Consider the following 14,631-nt stretch of genomic DNA (forward strand, 5'->3'; position numbering starts at 1 on the left):
GGAATGTAGCGGGGGTGTAAAAAACATAACAGCTTCATCATATACCGCTCAAGAACGCACACACCCTTAGAATTAGCCCCAAACCCTCAACCGATTTTATTTGCAGCGAATCTCTGAAACTAGACAGATTGGCCATAAAATCAGCCCAAGTGGCAACTTTAGGCGGAACCTCCCGACACCAGATTCTAGGCGCAGATTCGTCACTCGCTTTTCTAAGATAGGAAGTCAGAATGAGATGAGGAAAAGTAAAAATTTGAACTAAATAAAATTGGTAATCATCTCGTTGTTTGGCGTGTGCACGCGGTTGTTCGAGATTTTGCGACGTGTGGAAAGTGCGGCGCCGGAAGTCGGTGTCCGGGAGAGGTGACGCCATTTTGTCGGCCTGCAGACAGAAGCGTTGGACAATGGCCCAGGCCCGGGCGCACGCCTATACCAGCCACCGCAAGCGCAAGCACGAAGAGGGGGCGGAGGGCCCTGGCGCCGGGACCGAGCTGCTGGTTTTCGGCTACGCCTGCAAGCTGTTTCGCGAGGATGACCGGGCGCGTTTTCTGGAGCAGGGCCGTCACCTCATCCCATGGATGGGAGACCCGGGGCTGCTGATCGACAGGTCGGTGCATCCCCCTCCACACCGCCCGCGCTCATTGTAATGTGAACCTGCCACTGCAGCCCTGAGACAGCCGCACTCCAGAGAGCACAGAGTACAGGCCGGCACCGCGCTGCAACGTTGAGGGAGCGCCGCGCTGTCTGGAATGCCAGATTTTGGATTGGCTGTTGGACTTAGGCCAGTCAGGGGGGTCCAAGGTGTTTATTGGGGTGGTGGTGGGTGCAGGTTGACTGTTTGAAGAAGTTAGAGCCCATCATTCGAACAGGCAAGTACTGAACTTCCTGAGAGGTCCTTGGCACCACTACACACTGCAACGCTGGACTTGACTCCTGGTCCAGTGTTGAAGTGCCAGCCATCAGGAGTTACCTAGGAGCACATCAGAAAATGTGGGCATTGAACATGATCCAGGTGTCAGTTCAGTGACGCCATTCATTTTTAGTGAGAAGCTGTATAGGCGATGTGAGAGTTCCAGGTATGGTTTTATTTAAAGACATACTGCACGGTAACAGGCCATTTCGGCCCACAAGTCCACGCCACCCAATTTATATGCAATTAACCTAACCCCCCCCCCCCCCCCCGGTACGATTCAAAGAGCGTGCGGAAACCGGAGACCCCCAAAGAAAACCCACGCAGACACGGGGAGAATGTACAAACACCTTACAGACAGCGTGGGATTCGAACACCGGACCCGATTGCTGACGCTGTAAAGGCATTGTGGTAACTGCTACGCCAACTGTTTTTAAAGTTGATTGAATTTATTTAAAAGTGCTTAATGTTAACTTGCATTCATTCAATTACATATGTTTTAAAAGTCTGAGTTTATTTTTATTTGATTTAATATTCAGTGTAATTTTAGTTTCTGTAAATATTAAATAATTCACAGACTTTCTTAGTCTTTTGATGATTTTGACATTGGGACATAACTTGCTGATTTAAGCATTTACAGGAACAGGGCTTGTATTTTAAGACCTGAAATAACTTTTTGAAGTTCAGTGAACCGCTCGGTAAATGGTTATATGGTTATGTGGAAGTTGGGTTTCAGTGAAATAGGGGTACCTTCGTGTTTACAGAGGGTTCATATAGAAATGCCCCATGCTTTTATTCTCTGTGCATTGAAGATCCCATACTCTGTTTAAAGAAGAGCAGTGAAATTTCATCCAGCCCAATATTTATCCTTCAATCAATATCAGTGAAATTAGATTCTATGATTTCAAGGTTTATGAGAGTTTGCTGTGTGCAGGTTGTTTGCTGCTTTTTCCACTTTGTCACAATGACTCATTCAGAAATATTTATTGGATGTAAATAGTTTTGGGTATTCTAAAATGGATGTGAAAAGGACTACAGGAGCTTAAACTTTTTTTTCAGTCTTTTAGAAACCTTTCTTATTTATTGTCAGAGTACATACAACCCTGAGATTCATTTTTCCTCCGGGTATGGCGAAATTACCACTAATTGGTAGTGCAAAAAATAAACTGTCATGTTATCAATTAGACTATGGAGATCAAAGATGTATTTCTTATTTTTATTTTTGCAATTTTCCTTGTCTCTTTTGGTCTAAAATTTTGAATACATATGAAGTCATTACCATTATCTATAGACGTTTTCATTTTTGAAAGGTCTAGTATTTTTATAATACACTTCACAACTGCACAATTTTGTGTTCTTCAATCAATGAATTATTTTTCAAGTTATAGGAAATGCAGCAATGCACGTGGCAATCTCCCATAATGTGATAATTACCAAGAATTCAATTATATGTTGCTTTTTGAGGGATAAATAATGGTTATGGAGCCATAGAGGATTCTCCTAGTCTGCAAAACAGTGCCAAAGGGTTGCTTCAGTTACTTGAGAGTAGGGATTGATTTAATAGCACCTCTGAAAGTGCAGCTTAGCGCTCCCTCAGTACTTCATTGGGAATGTCGGCCTGAATTGTGTGTACAAGTCCTGGAGTGTGGCATGATCTTCAGAAACCTTCTGAATCAAAAACAGAAATGATGTTTCAGGTCAGTGATCTTTCACCAGAACTGGGTTTCTATTATTTTCTTTGCCCCTCAAAACTTGTTTTAACATTTTTTTCCAGTTCTGCAGAAACATCACAGCACTGAAGTGTTAATTCTCTTTTAATTCCACTGCTTTCTGACCTGTGGTTTCCAGCATTCTCTGTTTTTATTTCAGATTGTTTACAATATTTTGCTTATGTTTTTAATAAAATATATTGTTGTGAATTTAGGGTCACTTACCTGCTTGACAAATGTAAGCATGCATGCCATATATGTATCTTTCTTTGTTTGCCCTCGTGCACTGTAATATGAATGTCTGTCTTTCTCTGTCACATAATCCAGAGCTTCTTTCCCCAGTAAATTTGACAGGTAGTAAAATGGCTAGGATTAAAAAAAAGGCCTAGTCATGATTTTGCCTCCAAAGGACAGACTGTCATCTGATGAAGAGCTCTCACTCTCCTCTTCCTGTTCCTCGTCCTCCAGGAAAACGCAGAGCATTATGAAGTGAGGACATTTTCGGCCCATTTGGTTCTTGCTGATAGGTATTTATGTCCTCAGGTTTGTGCGTCTTAAAACTGCTTTTTTCAGATGAAATGTTTTCAAGCAAGAATGTCTTTGACAGATAGCAGAGCGGGTGATTGACTGAAACATTCACGGTAAGATTCTTTTTTTTTTAAGTGTTGGCATTTGGCAAACCGGGCGCTTGTTTAGAATTTGTTAACCATGCAATATGGTGAACAACACGGTTAACTTCTCAAACTACTTGCTATTGTTTTATATGGACAGAAAAATATTAAATTTAAATATATAATAAAATAAGATATTCATTTTCATAATTTTATGCCATTCACAATGTTATTTTTGCCTTTGTAAACGTTACTTTCAGGTTGCCTAGTGTGGTAAGTATGTGATTTTTTTTTGTCATTAGTTCTTTATTATCGTGTTGACCAGTGTCTTCACCTTGCAGGTATGATTGCCGGGGTCACTTACACGACCTCTCAGAATGTGATGCTGAGTACACTTGGAACAGAGATTACCAGTTGTCAGAGGAAGAGGCGAGGATTGAAGCTCTTTGCGATGAAGAGAGGTATTTAGCCTTGCATACGGACTTGCTTGAGGAGGAGGCAAGGCAAGGTACTTTTTGTGAAACAACTTTACCTTTGAGCCAAATTTATGTGAATTTCTGCAAATTTTACAACTGTCTGTAATTTGACTATGCACTCATTTTTTTGATATTCCTTATTTGACAGTACCCTGGGGATTGGAAAAAAGGAATCCTTCCTTGTCAAAAAGGATCTCAGGAGTAGTTAAATTAGCCTGCAAAAGAAAATTGTTCGCAACTTATAGGGCAGAATGGAAACTAAGAATTCTTTTTTTGTTTTTCTCTTCAATGGGAAAGCTGATTTATCTGCTGATATATTTTGAGGCTTTTTCCAAGTTCGCAATAAATCAGATTATAGATGGATTTTAAATATTTTCAATAATTTATTCTGTAATGCAGTTATTGAATATTAGAATTTAACTGTTGTTAAGTTCTTGTCAGATTCTAAAGTGGCTTTTGGTGCCACTTAAATCTAATACATTTCTTTCCTTTCCAAAATCCCCGTCTATGAAGAGGAGGAATACAGACGCCTGAGTGAGGCTTTAGCAGAGGATGGCATCTATAATGCAGTTGGGTTTGCTTATAACAGTGATTACTATGATCCATCGCAGCCAACAGAAGAGGAGGAGCTAGCAAAAACAGATGGTAAGTATCGAATTAATGATTTTTCATAGTTTTGAGTTCCAATTGTAAATTCTCATTTTTTTTACATTCCTAGTAATTGACCCTAAAGTACGTTTAATACACAAATAATTTTGAAGTCCTACAAATTCACATCCATGCTAAACCATTTAAAATGTTTAAAATATAGAATATTTGATTATTTAGTTACAAAAATAAAATGTTGTCAATACTAAATACATTAAGTAACATCTGCTTTGGGTACAGATTGAACGTGACAAATGTGTAACTGTTTATCATTATAGTAAATCTGATAAGCTTGTGTACTATTGAGAAACCTTTGATTTTTACCTTATCTTTATGGAGGTAGAAAATAAGTTTTGACATTGCACACTTCATTATCGAATGAACTTGTGTAATTGTCAAATTTTTTGGGTCAAATTTACGGGGTCGACTTTTACACAGGTTATACTTCTGACCGTGGTAAGTACCTGTGCTGTTCAAGGCACCGGGAACTCAGATGGCTGGGACTGACCGGTTGGAGAGTCCATGATCTGGGTGTGGGGAGCTCGGATGGGCGGCTGGGGTCAAGGAGGGAGTCTGTGGCCAGGGCTTTGGGAGCTTAGGTGGCTGGGAGGGTGACCAGGATGAGGATCTGTGGTCAGGGCATTGGGAGCTCTGATGGGCAGGCAGCCAGGGCAAGGATTCGCATTCATGGCATCAGGAGCTCAGATAGGTGGGTAGTCAGCGCCAAAAAAAAAAGGAGGGGAGGTTGAATTTACACGGGTCATTTGAAAACGCGTGATTTTTGGCCAAAAAGTGTGTTGATTTTTACATTGGGTGTATGAAAACACGATTTTTGGGCTTAAAAAAAGGGGGCGGGGGGTTGACTATTACACAGTATCGATGATTAATGGTTCAGGTGCCTAACGTTTTATCCTGAATTCTGAAAACCGGCAACCTCCAAAAACCGGCACTATTTGTGGTAGATGACATCTGCTCATCAAAGATGTAGTTTGGCAGCAAACGTGACCTGATGTGACCCGAGCACAACTCCTGTGTATCCTGTCAAGTTCCACTATTTTATAAGCACCTCCGAATCGCCTATACTGACGACTTGGCTGGGCGAGGGAGGAGAGACGGCCGGGTGGGCTGGGGGTGGGGGGGAAGGGGTGGAGAGACAGCCGCACGACTCGGCCAGGCTGGGGTTGGGGAGAGACGGCCGTGCGACTTGGCTGGGCGAGGTGGGGGGGGGGAAGAGATGGCTACGCGACTCGGCTGGGCGAGGGGTGAGAGGGAGAGACGGCCCTGTGACTCAGCAGGGCGAGGGGGGAAGACGGTCGTGCGACTTGGACTCGGGCAGGTAAAGGGGGGGAAAGACGGCAATGCAATACAGGCGAGGTGGGGGAGAGACGGCAGTGCAACTTCGACAGGTGGGGGGGGGGCAGACGGCAGTGCGACTCAGAAAGGGGTGGGGGGTGGGTGTCGCAGCATGACTCCAGGATGGCTTAAAAGGACGGAAATTAAAATGATTCAGAAATCCGGAAGATTCCAAATAACAGCAGGTGTCCAGTCCTGATGATCACAGATAAAAGATTAAGCACCTGTACATATTTGTTCACATTTCTGGCAATTTGAATGACTGCTCGTTTATCAAAGACAAGTTAACTGTTGATTAATAAATACAGGTACCCGATCATTTATCCGGAAAGCTCCAAAATCCGGCAAGTGGGGACCAGCGGTTGGGGGAGGTGGCCAAGGGACTAGCGGTCGGGGGTGACTGCCGGGCGTTCGGGGGAGGAGGCCGAGGAACCGGTGGTCAGGGGAGGCAACTGGGAGGGGGTGGGGGTGGATACGGCAGCACAATTTGTGTGGGCGTTTTGAAATTGAAATTCGGAACACACTGTCCCCCAAGGGTTCCAGATAAAGGATTGTGTACCTGTATAAATATTCACAAAAAGCTGTTAAGCTGATAGTTTGTTGCAAAAGCAGGAACAGGGCCTTTGGCCTACCATGTCTATGCTAGCGAAGATGCCAATCTAAACTAATTCAACCTGCCTACATGCAGCCAATGTCCTTCTATTGCCTTCCCCTTCATGTATCTGCCCAAAATGGCTTTTAATCATTGCCATTGCACCTACTTCTACAACCCATAGCAGTGTGTCAGGGACTTGCTGCTCTGAGTGTGTGGGTGTCTATATATATATATATATATATATATATATTCAGACACACACTCTCGCAGCTAAACCTGGCCTGCAATATTTGACTTTCCACTCAGGGATAAAGTCTTTATCTACCCTCTCTATGTCTCCCAGTTTTATCGATTTCTGTCAAGTCTTCCCTTAGAATCTGATCCTCCGGTGAAAATTATCTAAATTTGTCTAGCCTATCCTTGCAACTAATACACTTCAATCCAGGAAGCATACTTCTAAACTGAAGAGAATGCATCTGTTGGAAAAAAAAGTTTCAAAACTATTCCTTGCAGAAGTAATGAATTCTATAATTTCTTAAGAGTAATTAACAGTTGTATAAATAATCCAATATAATAGCTTCAAATTTCTATTTTGTGATTTTAGTTGTCAGAGGAGTTGAAATTGGAGGGCACTTCAATTTGTTCTTTCCATGTTGCTATATTGACACATTGACCACCGCCAGTGGGCTGATATCGCCTCAAACCATGCATCTTGGCGCCTCACAGTTCGGCGGGCAGCAACCTCCTTTGAAGAAGACCGCAGAGCCCACCTCACTGACAAAAGACAAAGGAGGAAAAACCCAACACCCAACCCCAACCCACCAATTTTCCTTTGCAACTGTGGCAACCGTGCTTGCCTGTCCCGCGTCAGACTTGTCAGCCACAAACGAGCCTGCAGCTGACGTGGACATTACCCCTCCATAAATCTTCGTCCGCGAAGCCAAGCCAAAGAAGAAGATATTGGTTACAAAGGCACTTAAACTTTGCCAGTGGTTTGAGTACAGAATTGTCAGCAACATTGACTCTTTGGGGCAGCTTGTGTTTGATGCATTATACAGACCAGCTGGAGATCTGTGATGCCAATGTGTGTGATTTTTGCACTTTGCTGCTTTATACCAACCAGAGCTGGCATGAGTAGCTTGGCTCCATAGATTAGAAATGATTGAAAAGGTTAGTTTAGGTAAGGAATTTAAAAAAATTTAAATTTAGACATAAAGAATGGAAACAGGCCATTTTCAGCCCATGAGTCTGTGATGCCCAATTTACACCCAGTTAAACCACTCCCCGGTACGTTTTTGAATGATGGGGGTGTAGCAGTATGTGTGTGGAGACACGGACCGGCCCGCAAAATGGCTGACGAACGCAGTGACTGCAGACCTGGGGGTGACAGTGGCAGTCATCCCAGGTGACCTCTGCACGGCAGGGAGATGGGGAACTCTGGTGGGAACGGCAGCCTATTGGTGGGGTGAGATACCTTTTGACCATGGTTGACTGCTCCACAAGGTGGCTGGAGGTGGTCCAGCTGGCTGACACCACCACAGAAACCTGTGCCAGGGAACTCATTGACGCATGGGTGTCTCTTCTTCAGGGTTCCAGAGCCCCTCACCTAGGTCAGGGGGCAAAATTCACCTCCGGGCTCTGGGCAGTGCTGACTAACTTTCTGGGGATGCAGTTCCACCACACCACAGTGTATCACCCATAGGCTAACGGGTTGATGGAGTGCTTCCACAGGCACCTCAAGGTAACCTTGATGACCCGGCTCAAGGGTCCCAACTGAGTGGACGAACTATCCTGGGTCCTGTTGGGAATTCATACCGCATCAAAGGAGGACTTCAATGCCTCGGTGGCATAGATAGTCTACGGCACACCTTTAATAACCCCTGGGGAGTTTCTGGCCCCCGATATATGCCCGGAAGACCCCATGGCGAGAACTTGTGGTGAAAACTGGGGTCCTTGGTCCCGCGGCAACCCCCACCGCACGGCCAGCCCAAGCATAGTGAACCAAAAGACCTAAAGACTTGTGCGTACATATTCGTGAGGAGGGGCGCACACAGACCACCCTTACAACGTCCCCACAAGGGACCCTACGAGGTCGTTGGGGACATTGGTTCCACCTTTGTCCTTGACATCAGCGGTAAAGAGGAGAACATTTACAGTCGACCGCCTGAAACTGGCATATCTAGACAGTAACGAGCCGGTCTCCACTCCTCCCCTGCGATGCAGGGGCAGGTCACCTAAGGCTACGGATAAGGGCCCGGTCGCCGGTTTGGTGGGGGGTAAGTCGTGTAGTGACCCCCGCATGCGGAGACTCTGACCGGCCGCAAAATGGCTGACGAGTGTGGTAACTGAATGGACCTGGGTCGTCGATTCAAAGCCGGCACTCTGATGTGGGGCCCTGACATTAGCACCAATGGCCCATATAAACGCAACAGCCAGAGCAATAAATCACTTGTGTTTTCCAAGGCTTTGGTGTGTGTGCCATTCTCCAAACTCGCATAGCGTGTATGCTACAGAAGGAAATAGGAACCCCTGGGGAAAACCCAGCACGAGATTAGAACCCCGGTCCTGATCGCTGGCACTGTAAAGATGTTGTGCTAACCGCTATGCCAACTGTGCTGCCCACGGTTTTACATAATCTTATATTTATTTTAAAAATTATTTTAAGTCTTTTGAGCTAGTTTAAATGTCTGCTCATCAGAGACATTTAAAAACTTGAGTTGGACAGTTAAAGCGTTTTTTTTTCATCTTCAACCATCTTTTGGCTGTTAAAAGACTGTAAGGTCAGTCTGGGGGTGGGGAGGGATGATGCTGTGGTCTTGAAAGCCACCAGCTGAGTCTTGTCACTTCATGGTTTCAGTTTTGTGGCCTGGTGGTCAGTTTGTTCTGTCGTGGCACAAAGAGCTCGTGCGAATTTTGGAAAGGAGGGGATGGTGTGTGAAATGCAGAAGTTGGCAGGTTTGAACACACTGTAGCCCACTTTTTTGGGTCTAACCTGATTGCTCCACATGTATTTTAACAAGTAGCACAAGAAATTTCATTTCTACCAGTACTTTTCATGTCCTGGTGATTTGCACATCTTGAATGAAGTACATTTTCATTTATTGTATCATAGCCTGTGGATTAAATCTGTGGTTGCGATTTCTATGAAGGCTATGCATGTTGACCAATTAGTGCTGGAGGAGGAATATTTTCACATGAATGTTTATTTGAGCTAAACCCAGTTTATGAAAATGTATTGCATTAATTTAACAGCGCAGTGAGAGGCAATTTTTACTTAATGCCTCATCTATATAAATTTTTGTATATATGAGTGATAGCATATTTTTATCTTTTGTTTGGCAGTTGAGAGTGATGACAATACAGAAGAGAACGAAGAGCCATACATTGCTCCTACTGGGCTGCTTGTCCCTTCTGATGTAGAAGTTGTAAGTATCTATAAGCGGTAGTTCAAAATGACTTCAGCTTTTTTTAATCATGATTTTCTTTACAAAAAAATCAGGTTTGGAATGAATGTCAAATTTTGATGATTTGTGCACTTTATAAAATTAAGAGTGGAAATGAGCCCAATGATTTATAAATGTTTTCATACCCACCCTGATGCCTGTAATCGAGCCTGTTTGGGCCAGGGAGACAGAATGTTCTATTACTCCTTATGCCCCAATTTCTCTGTGCACCATTTAATTATGTTTTTGCCAAGAGAGCAATTATAAGGACATTAGGAGTAGCAGTGGGCCTTTTGACCTGTAGAGTCTGCGTCACTGTTCATCAAAATTCATCAGCCCCATTTCCACTTTTTCCATATTCTTGTATTCCCTTAATATCCAGCAAAGATTCTTGAATGTATTTATCAAATCCTCCAGAGTTATGGAATAGAGAATTCCAAAGATTCCCCATCCTCTGGGTGAAGAACTTCCTCCTCATTACAAAGCCTAGTCAGTATCTGCAATGAGCTGCCAGAGAAAATGGTGGGGGCAGAGACAGTAACAACATTTAAAGGATATCTGGACATGTATTTGAATGAGCAGGGCATAGAGGATAAGGAACTAGTACTGGAAGGTGGGATTGAATTTGGCTGAGCCAATATCCTCCTTGCAATCACTCTATCTAGTCCTGCATTAGACATAAAGGCTAGGAGCAAAATTGGGCCATTCAACCTGAGCCTATTTTGTCATTCAATTCTTCCTTTCAACCCCATTTTTCTGCTTCCTCCCCAAAAACTTTGATGCCCTTAGTAATCAAGAACCTGTCAACTGCTTTAAATTTGCCCATTGACGTGTCATGTGGGTATGTGATATGCAAGACAAAACAAGTGGTCATGAACTTCTATAGTATTTGCATTGGTAACAATGGACGGCAACGACTAGGAGATTGACTTGGAGATAGAGAAAGCATGGCGTATACATCTAGTTTGGATGTTTGGAACATGTTAAAGGTACAGAGCTGCAGGACTGGTAATTTGTTAATCTCTAGCAAAGATCTGACAGTCAAATGCTGAATGATTCTTTATTACTCCATGGTGTTCTTGTGTTTCTCATGTGTAACTGTTTTGAATGTAAACACTGTACTTGGCATTTTGTAAGGTGAAAGAATTGACGTGAAAAAACAAGGGAATCTTTTAGCAAGGGAGATTTTTGACCTATTGTGCACTTCGTATTTCTTGATTTTCTTCAATGTACTAAGTAACTTTTACAAGAGGATAGTCTATCACTTATGCAGACTATTTTAGTTCTGTCATGGAGGCACAAGAGGCTGCAGATGTTGGAATCCCGAGCAAAAGACTTTATTCTTTGAATCAATTCAAAAAGGAGTTGAATGTAGCCCTTGTGGCCTAAGCGATCAAGGGGTTATGGAGAGAGAGCAATAGGGGGCTGAGGTTGTATGATCAGCCAAACTAGAGTGGTGGGGTATGGGCACCTGAGCCGCAGGGCCACGAGTGGAACAGTTGAAGGGATGGCAGATGATTGAACACGCAAGCCTGATCTCCTCAGGGGAAGGTCTGACCTCGACAAAAAGGATGGGCCTGCTCCTGAAATGGAGGGGGATCAATATCCTGGATGGCAGGTTTGTTAGAGGGTTTAAACTAGTTTGGCAGGGGGTTGGGAATCAGAATGTGAGTGCAGAGATTAAGGTAGAAGGGGGACCAGAGTGTTAGGATTGAGAAAGAGGAAAATAGAAAAAAGTCAAAAATAATGCGCAGCAAATTTGACAAAAAGGACAGGCAGGCGAAAAGATGGGATAATTTGTTGTACCCTAGAAATACAGCAAAATTGGTTACAGATACTGGTCTAAGGGACTACTGTACTTAAATGCACAGAGCATGAGGAATCAAGTAGATGGCCTTGTTCTACAACTACAGCTTAAAAGATATGACATTGTGGCCATCGCCGAGACTTGGCTTAATGAGGATGTGATTGGGAGCTGAATGTTCAAGGGTACATATTGTATAGAAAAGATAGGCAGTTAAGGATGTAATACACTCCACAGCAGTACATATTTTTTGTATATTTATATATATTTTTTGGCTCCTTAGCTATATATAAAGATCTGTATGAGGGGATTATGGGAGGGAATGGGAGCTGGAGGGTTAAAATGTATCAGTCGTATTTTAGTGTATTTTTTTGTAAGTTTTATTATAAAAAAAAAGATAGGCAGGTAGGTAGAAGGGGTGGTGTGGGCCTGATGATAGGCAATGATATTAAATCACTAGACAGAAGTGGCAGAACCCTTAAGGGTGAGTTAAGAAATGGCAAAAGTAAAGACCCTATTAGCAGTTGTATACAGGCCCCCAAACAGCAGCTGGGAAGTGGACTTCGAGTTACAGCTGGAAATAGAAAAGGTTTGTCAGAAGGAAAATGTCAAAATAATTATGGGGAATTTTAATGTGAAAGTCCAGAAGGTTCTGGATCACAGGAGAGAGAGTTTGTAGAATGACTACGGGATGGCCTTTTGGAACAGCTTGTTGATACACCCACCAGGGGATCTGTGGTTTTGGACAAGTTGATTAGTGAATTAAAGGTAGTGGAATCATGAGGAAGTAGTGATTGTAACCTGACCGAGTTCAGTTTCAAATTTGGAAAGTAAAAGCTGATATCGGGTGTGTCAATATTTTAGTAGAACACAGGAAATTACAGAGCTGTGAGAGAGGAACTGGCCCACGTTGACTGGAAAAGTAAGCTAGATGGGGGGACGGTAGAGCAGAATTGAATGATAATTCTGAAGCAAGAAATAAAGAAAAAACAGGATAGATATATACCAGGAAAAAATAAAATTATGAATGAAAAAATGTGGCTAACAGGAGAAGTTAAGGTTAAAATAAAAAGCAAAAATTGGTGTAAAAGCAGAGGACTGGGAAACTTTTAAAAACTTACAGAAAGAGACCAAGGAAGTCATTGGGAAAGATGAGATGAATTATGAAAGGAAGTTGGCAAAAGGATACTGATTTTTTTTTTAAAAGCAAAGTAAGAGACGTGGGTAGATATAGGGCTGATTGAAAATGATGCAGGAGAAATTATAATGAGTAACAAAGAGATAGCAGAGGAACTAAATGAGTATGTTTTCGAAATCAAGATTAAATTTATTATCATAGTAATAAAACAGCATCATAGGACGTGAAATTTCTTTTTAAAGAGAATTTTTTAAGCACCTCTTACAGTCAGAGGGAGAGAAGCAAAAGAGAGTCCCCCTGGAGTCACCGAGTGGTTCCGCAGCCACACAGAGTCCAGTCCAAATCATTGGCACCGAACTCCAGATCTGAACCTCCGACACGGTCAAGGACCCTTCAGTGTCCTCAGCACCTCCTCACATCCTGGTTCCAATGCCTGGTACCCCTCCAGCAGTCCGCAGCCCAGTGTGAGTCTCCCAACGGCAATCTCCAGCAGCCCATAGCCTCCACAGGTTCCTAGCCTCAATTAGCTAGTAGCCCGTCATGTGCACTGGTTTCTTAGCCGCAGAGCCCCCTCGCTAGTTTGCTGCTGTGGTCACCATTCCCACGGGTCATCTCCTCCTCTTTTCCCTCTCATATGGTGTGTGATCATCCTGTCCTCTGGTGCCCAGCTCCAATTCTCCACTCCCCAGAGTCTGCAGCCCCTCGTGGCTGCTGCCAATTAATAGGCGCCACCATCTTGGGCGCAGACCTGCGGTCGTGGGATTTTAACTAAAACCCTTTTGCATCAGTCTTCACTGAGGAAGACAGTAGCACTATAACTGATAGCCATAGGTCCCAGGGAATAGAATAAAGTACAATCAAGATTACTAGAGAGATGGTGCTTAGTAAACTAAATGGACTAAAGGTAGATAAGTCTCCTGGATTGGATGAGGTGCACTCACAGCTTCTGAAGGAGGTGGCTTTGGAGATGGTGGAGGCATTGGAAATGATTTTCCAGAAGTCAGTAGACTCTGGCAGGGTTCGCAAATGTCGTTCTGCTGTTTAAGAAAGGAGGGAGGCAGAAAAAATGAAATTATATGCCTATTAGTCTGACCTTGGTAGTTGGAAAGTTATTGGAATTGATTCTCAAGGATGAGGTGATGAAATACCTCGAGGCGAATGGCATGATCAGTCCAAGTCAGCATGGTTTAATGAAGGGAAGATCCTGCCTGACCAACCTACTGGAATTTTTTGAGGAAATCTCAAGTAGGATTGACAAGGATGTTGTGTATTTGGATTTTCAAAAGGCCTTTGATAAGGTGCCACATAAGAGGTTGCTTTAATAAAATGAGAGCACATGGAATTACAGGAAAGTATTAGATTGGGTGGAGCATTGGCTGATAGGCAGGAAGCAAAGGGTGGGAATAAAGGGATCCTGTTCTCGTTGTTACTAGTGGTGTTCCGCAGGGGTCAGTGTTGGGGCCGCTTCTTTTTAGAGTGTATATTGAAAATTTAGATGATGGATTGAATGGTTTTGTGGCGAAGTTTGCAGATAATTCCAAGATAGATGGTGATGTAGAAAGTGTTAAAGAAACCAAAAGGTTGCAGAGAGACTATGACAGCTTAGGAAAATGGGCAAAGAAATGGCAAATGAGATACAATGTTGGGAAGTGTACGGTTATACATTTTGGAAGAGGAAATAACCAGGCAGATTATTATTTGGATAGGGAGAAAATTCAAAGTTCGGAAATGCAAATGGACTTGGGAGCCCTCGTACAGGATAACCTAAAAATTAAACACCTGATTGTATCGGCAGTAAAGAAAGCGAATGCTATGTTGGCATTCATTTCAAGTGGAATCATGAATAAGAGTAAAGAGGTGTTGATGAGGCTCTATGGGGTACGAGTGAGACCTCATTTGGAATACTGTCTGCAGTTTTAGGCCCTTTATCTTTGAAGGGATGTA

At 43.2% G+C, this 14,631-nt stretch overlaps 1 protein-coding gene across 5 annotated transcripts in view; it reads left to right on the plus strand.

The window, feature by feature from the left end:
- The first annotated feature begins 351 nt into the window (after window positions 1-351).
- Window positions 352-14,631, plus strand: part of sfswap (splicing factor SWAP) — a 165,559-nt gene continuing 151,279 nt past the window's right edge. For 2 of the 5 annotated variants that reach the window (XM_069932489.1, XM_069932490.1), the window contains exons 1-4: window positions 352-607; window positions 3,572-3,738; window positions 4,220-4,351; window positions 9,645-9,727. In XM_069932489.1, coding sequence (XP_069788590.1) covers window positions 405-607; window positions 3,572-3,738; window positions 4,220-4,351; window positions 9,645-9,727 — 585 coding nt within the window. In that variant the 5' untranslated portion in view covers window positions 352-404. Of the gene's footprint in view, window positions 3,739-4,219; window positions 4,352-9,644; window positions 9,728-14,631 lie in introns of all 5 variants that reach the window. The other 3 variants (XM_069932492.1, XM_069932493.1, XM_069932491.1) reach the window with 3 other exon arrangements.

The sequence above is a fragment of the Narcine bancroftii genome, chromosome 4 (assembly GCF_036971445.1).
Source record: "Narcine bancroftii isolate sNarBan1 chromosome 4, sNarBan1.hap1, whole genome shotgun sequence".
Taxonomy (NCBI): Eukaryota; Metazoa; Chordata; class Chondrichthyes; order Torpediniformes; family Narcinidae; genus Narcine; species Narcine bancroftii.